The sequence below is a fragment of the Pteropus alecto genome, unplaced genomic scaffold (genome assembly GCF_000325575.1).
Source record: "Pteropus alecto unplaced genomic scaffold, ASM32557v1 scaffold78, whole genome shotgun sequence".
NCBI lineage: Eukaryota > Metazoa > Chordata > Mammalia > Chiroptera > Pteropodidae > Pteropus > Pteropus alecto.
Window position 1 is genome coordinate 15,359,374 of NW_006443124.1, and position 10,000 is coordinate 15,369,373.

Consider the following 10,000-nt stretch of genomic DNA (forward strand, 5'->3'; position numbering starts at 1 on the left):
AAAAAAAAAAAGGGTCAGCTATTGCAAGGTTACTTTCTGTAAAGGGGATGGCAGGGGTTTATCAGGCAGGTTACTGAATTTACTGAACAAAGGTGATTCCTGATTGGCTGGCTTAAGATTCCATTTCTGGGACAGCTGAAACTGTAATGAAGTCTTTTTGGTGACAAGGGGCTTAGCACAAGTGACTCTATTATATTGTCCCTATTTCCTTGTACTTAACATGGAATAAATGTGTTTGGGATGAAAAGGTGACCTCAGTTTAATCGTTATAGTGGCCCCAGGAGGCATAATTTATCCCTCCCACTTTTCATATGTGGAAACTGCAGCCCTGAGTGTTCTGGGAGTGAGTTTAAAGTTGCCCTATCTTGGTGGCAGAGCCTGGGTACACAGAGACACATAAGCACATCTGTGACATGGGAAGGGAGAGCATGTGTTGAGGCTGCTAAGTGCTTGGAGTTGGATATTTAAATTAGAGAGGGCACGTGTGGGTGAGCCTCTAACCCCTAGCAGTGAGACGGATTGGATCTCTGCCCTGTGGGATGGCTCAGAGGCCCCTGTCCAAATGCCAAGTCTTGATGCCCACATCTCCTCTCCCCTCCAACTTATCCTGGGACAGAAGCAGATGGCAGCTGAGCGAGAGAAGGTAGGGGCAGAGTTCCAGGCACTGCGGGCCTTCCTTGTGGAGCAGGAGGGCCGGCTCCTGGGCCGCCTGGAGGAGCTGTCCCGGGAGGTGACACAAAAGCAGAATGAAAACCTGGCCCAGCTCGGGGGAGAGATCACCCAGCTCTCCAAGCTCAGCAGCCAGATCCAGGAGACAGCTCGCAAGCCTGACCTTGACTTTCTTCAGGTGAGTCTGGCTCCCCAGGGCTTTGAATCATTTATCCTAAGGCATTGCGAAGGCAGTGAGAACAGTTCAATCCTATGAATTTAGTAGAATCCCACAATCTGGAGCCCAAAGGGCCTGGAAAGAGGTGCCCTGATTGTCCTGGGGTTAGAGGTCTAAAAGGATGTGATAAAACTTCCTTGACCGTGAACCACAATGATATATCTTACATTGTATTCCAGTATGTACACATTTGAGATGAAAGTCTCGGAAAATAACACCTCTCAGGTGTGATGCACTCGGATGCTTTCTATTCTACTTCAAAATAGTCATGGTCTGCTAAACTTTACAAGTCACAAATGGGTCAAGAACAGTTATTTAAAAGACACTGATCTGAATGCACAGTTGCTGTGTAAAGGCTGTGACTTGTCTTGGTGGTGTCCAGAGCAGAAGCAACTCTGTGTCCCAGCATGTGGCTGCAGTGATGATTCTGTAAGGAGGGGAGCATTTGCAGAGCTGTGAGCAGGTTGATGAGACGCCCAGCTGCCAGCCAAGTGGAAAGCCTTTGGCACTGGGGCCTGCGGCTGGATGTGGTACACCTGCTTATTGCCTATTCCCCTGGAAGCAGGGCAGGGGCCAGAGGTGAGTGGAGATTACTCAATGCTGATTTGTTTTTTTCTTTCATTTGTCTTTCCAGGAATTCAAAAACACACTCAGCAGGTGAGCAGACCTAATAGTTCCTTGGGCCTCTCTAAGCTGGTTCTTCTTCCTGTCCATTGCACTCTCTCCCTCTTCCCCCAGCCCCCATGCCCCAACTTCTCACCTCCCATTCCCCACTGCCTTACCTGGGCACCTTCTGAGGCAGAAGTCCACCTGTCTGGCCATGGTATCGGCATAAGATCAGGCTCCCCTTTGTCCACCTCTTCTCTCCAAGAGGACCTAGCTGTTCTAATTATGGGAGTGGGACAATGTTGGTGGCCCTTCCTTAGGGTCCTTGTCTTGCAGGTGCAGCAATGTGCCTGCCCCCAAGCCAAGCACAGTCTCTTCTGAGATGAAGAATAAAGTCTGGAATGTTTCCCTCAAGACCTTTGTCTTAAAGGGGCTGCTCAAGAAGTTCAAAGGTAGGGCCTATGGGAGGTTGGGCCACATGGTTCTGGTGGTTTAGGGTCCCAAGGATGTGCCTTTCCAGAAGCTGTGTGAGAAAACAGCAGCTGGGGTGTATGGTGGCTAATTTATTCAGGCCACCTCAGGGCAAGAAGCTTCCCCTGGGGACAGACAGGGCAGGAAGCATGGGGGACAGAAAGAGGGCTGAGGAAGGAGAGTTTAGCTCTGATTAGCTCCAGGCAAAAGAGGAAGAAGTAGGAAACGGAGACCCAGAATACTGCCCCCCCACACACACTTACACACACGCACACATGCACACACACACACACCTACACACACATACATATACACATGCACACGCACTGGGCCCTGTGCCTCTGGTGTATCTGGGGAATGTGCAAGCAGGGCCATAAATGTCAGACTAGGTGGTACCACTGTCATTGCCAGATAGACAATCTCCTCTGTCATTCATGCACACCCTGCTTTGTTTTTCCTCCTCAGAGGATCTTCGCGGAGAGCTGGAGAAAGAGGAGAAAGGTAGGCTGTGGTGATAGTGCCCCTTATGTAGCCACGGAAAGAATCCAGTCCCGGCCCGTGACTGTCTCTCTGTGCTTTGTGCACGGCCAGTTCCTTTTACCTACTGGCCTCAGTGACTATGCCATCTGCTCCCTGTTCCCCCTCATCCTCAGCTCACAATGCTGACTCCTTCAAGCTACAATGGGGCCCATAGGCCTGAAAGCTGTGGGTCGCTACAGAGGGAAAGTACTCTGCGCCTCGGGATACTAGATTGGGGAGGGCTTGTCTGTCACCAGTCCCCACTCCCAGATATACCGAGACCTCTCCTGGGGACAAGATTGTGTGCAGGGGTCAAGGGAAGCAGGAGGAGTCTAAGGATAGGAAGGGAGGTGGTTCTGACTCCTGCAGAGCTCTGGGGTGAGTGGGATCCAACCCACTGGGAGTGGAGGTGGTGAGGGCACCTGTTTCTGATACCGATGACCCTGCTAAGTCAGACTTTGCCTGGGAAGAATCTAAACTAGTTGAATCAGCCCCTCCTCTGCTCGGAACCTCTCACTCAGTAAGGCTGGATCCTCACCAAGGTCTTCCAGGCTGGACGGATCCGGCCCCACTACACATTTGCCTCCTGGTTCACTCTGTGCAGCATACAGTCTCCTTGCTGCTCCTGGAATGTATCAAGCACACACCCAACTGGCCTGGAACTGCTTTGGCTCTCACCTCCTTTATGTTAATTTACTCAAATGCACCTTTTGGTGAGGCCTTCCCGGGGCCCTCCAGTTGAAATTACAGCCTGTTCTCCTTGTCTTTCCCATCCTCCCCTCAGTAGGAGGGCAGCGATCTTTGCGATTCCCAGGGTCTAGAACAGGCCTGGAACACAGTCGTATTTACAAGTGTGCATATTTGAGTTTTTAATTATAGATGATTTCAAACATACACTGGAGAAAAGAGCATAACAAATATTATGTACTCATAACACACCTTCAGCAATGATCAACTCATGGCTAATATTTTTCATAAACACTCCTACTCACTTCTTCCCATTGGAGTATTTGGAAGCAAGTCATAGATCATTTCCATAAATATCTCTAAAGAGATAGACTTTAACGGGGAAAAAAACACCACAAAACCATCATCATAATTAAAAGAACTGATCATTCTTTCCAGTATCTCAGTGTTGGACACCACCTAATTGTCTTATAAATTGTTGGATTTGTCTGTGCTTGAATTGGGGTCCCAATCAGGTCTGTACATTGCATTTGTTTGATTTCAACAGGTACTCGTGTTGAGGGGGGCAGGAATAAGGGGCGGCAGCCGTGCAAGGGGCTTCATGGGCAGTCTCTCCCTGTCTTCCCCACCACAGTGGAGCTGACCTTGGACCCCGATACGGCCAACCCCCGCCTCATTCTCTCTCTGGATCTTAAGAGCGTGCGCCTTGGACAGCGGGTCCAAGACCTGCCCAGCCACCCGCGTCGCTTCGATACCAACACTCGAGTCCTGGCGTCCTGTGGCTTCTCCTCCGGGCGGCACCACTGGGAGGTGGAGGTGGGCCCCCAGGACGGCTGGGCCTTCGGCGTGGCCCGCGAGAGTGTGCGCCGCAAGGGCCTCACGCCCTTCACCCCAGAAGAGGGCGTCTGGGCGCTGCAGCTCAATGGCGGGCAGTACTGGGCAGTGACCAGCCCTGAGCGGACACCCCTCAGCTGTGGGCATCTGTCCCGCGTGCGGGTGGCGCTGGACCTGGAGGTGGGGGCCGTGTCCTTCTACGCCGTGGAGGACATGCGCCACCTTTACACCTTCCGCGTCAACTTCCATGAGCGCGTGTTTCCCCTTTTCTCTGTCTGCTCCACTGGCACCTACTTGCGAATCTGGCCTTGAGGGGCATTACCCAGCCCCCCAGGTTCGCGGGGCCAGGATGGCTCAGTTAAGGGTGAACTCGCCCTCTTGGCTGCCTGTGGGATGGGAGGTGGTTCTCCTTCCGGAGCCTCCTGCTCACTTTTGGTCTACCTGTCACTCTCCTGCCCCCAGCTGCCTTAGAGGAGTTTCTGGTGACCACAGTATGAAAACTGAGCAGTGGAGGAAAGGGGCTCTGTGGTCACTTGAGCAGAGGAAGATGCCTTGGATCCTCAGGGCCTGTCCCCTGCCTGCTGTTCTGGCATGTGGATTTGGCCTGCTGTGATGAGGTGGGGGCGGGTGAGGACAGGAGCCCACCTGTTGACAGAGGTGCTTCTTTTCACTCTGGCTTACTGCCCAGACTCAGTAGGGCTTCTCGCTCCCTGGAACATCAAGCCCTGGTCCTGTGATGTCCTCAGTTGCAAGGTGGGGAGCCAGCCAGGTTCATTATCACTTCTGCTTTGTTTGCCTTCTTGTCAGCTGCTAGCTCTGCCTTCAGAGACCTGAATCCAGCTGGCCTGACCAAATCATCTGCTCAGGGAGGAGCACTGTACTCCCAGCTCAGAGGACAGTCTGGGGCAGGACTGGAAGGAAAACCTTGACCTGCACATGAGGGAGAAGCTCAGGACAACAGTATATAGGCATGGCTACCTTCCAATATCCCTCAACTTGATGTTACAGAGTAATATGCAGATCCTTGGCCACAGCGACAGCCATGTGTGTTCACAGATGCCTGAATCCCTCTCAAGTGCCAAAGTACAGTCTTCCTTGGGTAAGGAGACCAAAATTTCTGGAATTTTGAAACACAAGACAGCACTTATAATTTTACAGATTTAACTAACACCAGCATGGAAATGGACAGAGCACACACATGCCCCTGACAGATTCTTTCTGGAACTTGTCAAATGTATGCCAACGGCAGAGGATGCTAGTTTCAAGGCCAGATCAGCTTGTGGCCATTATTGCCCCGGCGAATTGTTCCCCGGCTTCTGTATGGCTGGGCTTTCTTGGAGGGTGGTGGTGGGCTGTTCCTTGCTTAGTGCTCCACAGGCAAAGGAGATGGAGATGGAAATACAGACTGTGAACTCATTTCTAGGGTTGCTTGGCTCGTTCTTGGCTTGCCTGAGTGCAAGAGCACAAGCATGAGCAAGGGTTTCTGCCAGATTGGGTGAACACGTGTACTTCTGTGTGCGAGGAATGTGCACATTCCTCAGATAGTGGGGGCAGGGGGGTGTGTGTATCTTGGAAAGGGTGTGTATGAGCACATGTATAGGGTTGAGGTATTGAAACAGACCTAGGTCAATCTGGTCTATTATTGGTTTGTTGTTGTTAAATATTAACCATCCCATATTTAGGTGAGGGCTATAGGTTTCCTTCCCCACTAATGGGTGCCCGGCTAGATGAAAGCCAGTTTCAGACCTAATTCTGTCCTGCGCAGGTTTAGACAGATGTATTGGCATGCAGGGACGATGACAGTCAAATAGTCTGGCTGCAAGAGTCCTGGAGTTTCTGAGCTCTAGCCCTTGAGATGCTTCAAACACATGTTGCATTCAAGGTGCTTGTAGGGCAAGCATGACACTGTTCTAGAGCAACCATCCCCAACCTTTTCGGCATCAGGGATTGGTGCTCCTATGAGAATCTAATGCCTGATCATCTGAGATAGAGCTGAGGCAGTGATGCTAGTGCTGGGGAGAGGCTGCAAATACAGATGAAGCTTCGCTTGCTCACCTGTCACTCACCTCCTGCAGTGTAGCCTGGTTCTTAACAGGCCACAGACCGGTAGCAGTCTGCAGCCCGGGGGCTGGGGATATCTGTTCTAAAGGTAGACCCAGTGCACACACACAGCCAAGCAGTCAGAATCCAGTACCCTACAGGCCGGGAACAGGACCATATAAGAGTCCAGCCTACAGCAGCATTCCAGAGGGTGAATCCTGTGCCCTATTCATACATGGAGTGTAGCTCTAGAACATTGTTGCCAATCCACATATTTGAATACCACTGATTTCCACAAGGAAGACCCATTTCTAACATTGATTTGCTAATTAAATTGCCTAATGTTATCATCAAGCCCTAATGTTATCTAGGCCTGTATGGCTTTTGAATTGAGTATCACAATTGCCTTTTATATCATCTAGCAACTGTGCTGAAGTATTCAACACATGTTATAGGTCACAGAAGATAGGGTGACTGATGGAGGCCCTGTAGGGCCAGATTTGGGGACTGTAGGGGTGGCTGTCTGTATATGTTCACCTTTTGTGTTTGTGAATGTGGTTGTATGTGTATCAGAGTTTGTAGAATAACTACATAGATATCTATATATATCTGCAGAGATATAACAGTTACATAACAACTGCACAAGGAGGGTGACAGAGATGTTCTCTCTTGGTCACCAGGGCAGTGTGGTGACTTTGGATGTCACAATGCTGGTGTGAGAGTATGTGTGCACGTGTGCCTTTTCTTCTCCCATCCTTTGGGTATCATAAGATCTCTGAGGTCTCTGGGCCTCTGAAAGCAATGACTGGCCTAACTTGGGTCCTTCTGACCCCACCCATTAATCCCATATCCTTGTGAGCTGCAAAGGCACGACAACCCAGGTCCTTGCCACCAGACTCTTGCAGGGCTCCTCACCATCTAGACTGGAGGGCACCTAGGGGCCTGCCGCTGGCCTGGCCACCCAGTGACCTAAGTCATCTAGCCTTGTAGGGACCATAGAGCAGTTTGGGCCACTAGCCAACGTCCACCACCTACAGCTGCCACTTCCTGACCATTGATGGGCAGGGGCTACTGTCCCTCACCTGAGCCCTTACCCTCTCTCCTTGCCCTCAAACCCGAGGGCCATTTGGGTGCCCTAACAGAACTAGCAACCCATGAATCCAAGGCGGGCCTTGATTTTGCCTTTTCCTAATTTGCCTATAGGTGCGGTAGGAGCTAGGGACCCCCTACGTTGACCCAGTCTTTCTTGGCCCAGCACCAACTCGTACCTGGACTTTCTGACTTCCCCATCACTCTCTATCAGCCTCTCTCCTGATCCCTAGACTCTAGATGGGAGCAGGCCTGTGTGTGGGAGAGAAGAGAGTCCCCCGCCGCCCCACACCTTACGGTTCAGCCCTTGACTCGCCCGGACCAGGATTCCCCTCAGGACCGGCCCATTCACACCCTCCCCCTTAGTACTCCCCTCGCAGCCCTGACCTGCGACTCAGATTCCCGTACACGATCAACCGCAGAACCGCCCCCCACCCCCATTCCGTCCCTGACTCCCCGCCCACCAGAGGTCTCTCCCGGGTCTGCCGCGCGCCCCGCCCTCACGCCGTCCGTCACAGCCTCAGTCTGAGGACTTGCGCGCGAAATGCCGGCCTTCCTTGTGCAGGCCTCCCAGGATTTGCAGCTCCTATACTTACAGAAGCCGCAGGTTGAGTGGTAGTAGCCGGGCGGAGCCCATAAGGGCGGAGGAACGCCGACTCCGCCTCTTGTCTTCTAGCTCATTTATATAGTTATCTGCGACTGCGCGAATACAGATGAAGCATTAAGTGCTCGTGCGCAGAAGGCCCTTCACCAGTTGGCTCCATAGCTCAGGGGTTAGAGCACTGGTCTTGTAAACCAGGGGTCGCGAGTTCAAATCTCGCTGGGGCCTACGCAAGTTTTTTTTCCCCCTCCCACTTCATAAACTTTTCTGAAAGGTGGAAAAGCTTAAGATGCGCAAGCCGACACGAATTCCGCCTTTCTGGCAAGCCAGACTCTGGTGAAGCTTCCTGTGTTTTTTTTTGTTGTTTTTTGCCTTGCAGGCGTCAGCGGTTCAAAGGCCCCTTCCTCCCGTGGCCTTATCCCTCATAGAGTCACACCCACTGTATCCCTGGTCTAGCGGTTACAGGTTCCGCAGGTCCCGCACACCTTCTTCTCCGTGGTCTCTTGCTCGCTTCCTTCTGCGCGCGCTCGGGGCGAGTTCGTGGTAGGTCTTCCCTCCTGGGGCAGACCAGGGGCTACCCATGGTCTTTCATTCTCGGTTGCGTGAGGACCACCTGTAAACGCTCCTCCCTTCGCTTCCTAGGAATCTACTATTTTAGTTGGTGGCGGGAGGCAACTAAAAGTCTCGGCATAACTCGCTGTTGGCCCCCGCAATCTGGCTTCTAGTGAGGCAGCCTTCTGGTAGGGCAGGCACATGGAGGTCGACGAATGCGGGGAGCCTGGGGCGCGCAAGAGCCCAAAGGTACCTGCGGACTCCTGGCCTATCCACCGCGAGTTCGTTCGCGTCTTGATGCAAAGTTCGACTCTGGATGGGAGCAGGTCTGTGTGTGGAAGGGAAGCGCTTCCCCCGCCGCCCCACACCTCACGTACGCCATCCATCCCTTCTTTCAGGTATACACAAGTGCCCGCGAGTGGTTCTTTCCCGCGCACCGGGCCCGGGTCCTGCGCTTCTCGGAGTCAGTGGGGTCCCCACGTGGGGCGGCGATTCGCTCGAGGCCTTTTAGGGAGTCCCCTTTGAATGGAGAGAGGGCTCCTGCGGTCTGGGATGGCGCGGCAGGGCATGGTCACACCTCTGCCTCTGCTAAGGCCTCTCGAGAGGGTCGTGCCCGCGAAGGTAGAGGTGGGTGGGCGCCGAAGACACCATCTCCCACCCCCATCCGGCAGCCCCGCCCTGTTCTCTGGGGTTTTAGGCTCATTTGTACACTTGACTTCCCTTTACAACATAAATAAATAAGTCAAAATCAGAAGGTCAGCATATATTAGTGTGTGCTTTTTTGTTTAAAAGAAAAACCGAATGGTTAAAAAAAAAAAAGGCCAGAAACGAATGTGACAAAGTTATAACTATAGTTTAGGTCCGGATGTCACGGATGTGGACTTTCGTTCCCACTTTTCTTTAAATAATTCCGTAGAGAAGAGAAGCAAATGCTTACAACACGAGGCAGTAGTGACCGGGAGACCTAGGACGCACGGTCAGCGAGAGCTGAGAAGCGCCCACTTAACTCTTAGAGCGCGCGGGAGAGGCACACTAGCGTCGCGGTCCGCAAGGAAGAGGCCCAGAGGAGGAGCAGCGAGCAGCGAGTGGAGCGTCAGCGCAGGGTGGTGAGTAAGATCGCAGAGAGTGGCAATGGAAAAATTAGCACATTCCCCCTGACACCTCGCGTCTCCCACGCTGTTCTGTAACAGCCAGCTGGTGGCACAAAAATAAACCATTGGGCCAGCGCTGAGTGAATTTCGTGAATTTTCCATAGGGAACCAAAATCACTATTTTACTACTAAATAACCAAATGCAATTAAAGCTCTCTGGGGAGAGCAGGTCCGAGACGAGGGAGGAGGAGAGCGCCCTCACAGCCCCGGCCTCTGGTTCGCCGGGTGCGGGTGGGTGCTCCAGGGAAGTCCCGCCAGGACACAGAAAGGGCGGAGAGCTGGGGCACCCGGCCTGGACGCCGCGGGTGCGCGCGCACTGGTGCCAGCCTCGGGGAGCCAGGTTCCCGGTCATTTCATTTTTGCCTTACATTTCCCTACCTTCCAGAACTTTGGAAATACGTGTGTGTTGTTTTTAATATTTTCATATAACGATAAAGAAAAGCCGCCGCCCCTTTACAGGCGCCCCACATGAAGGAACTACGCGGTTTCATTTTGCCTGTAATGGCTGAGGATCCAGTCCATCCCTCATCCGCTCCAAGTCCAGCTCCCGGTTCTCTCAAGGAA

The 10,000-nt window shown here is 52.5% G+C and overlaps 1 protein-coding gene and 1 non-coding gene across 2 annotated transcripts in view; both read left to right on the forward strand.

Annotated features, from left to right (window-relative positions):
- Positions 1–5,419, forward strand: part of TRIM7 (tripartite motif containing 7) — a 9,455-nt gene extending 4,036 nt beyond the window's left edge. Inside the window, exons 4-8 of the mRNA XM_015597957.2 lie at positions 617–847; positions 1,521–1,543; positions 1,829–1,944; positions 2,429–2,464; positions 3,804–5,419. Of these exons, the coding sequence (XP_015453443.1) occupies positions 617–847; positions 1,521–1,543; positions 1,829–1,944; positions 2,429–2,464; positions 3,804–4,315 (918 nt within the window). The 3' untranslated portion in view covers positions 4,316–5,419. The remainder of the gene's footprint in view (positions 1–616; positions 848–1,520; positions 1,544–1,828; positions 1,945–2,428; positions 2,465–3,803) is intronic.
- Positions 5,420–7,888: 2,469 nt separating this feature from the next.
- TRNAT-UGU lies at positions 7,889–7,961 on the forward strand. Its single transcript has one exon. It is a non-coding gene; the product is annotated as a tRNA-Thr (tRNA).
- Positions 7,962–10,000: the final 2,039 nt, after the last annotated feature.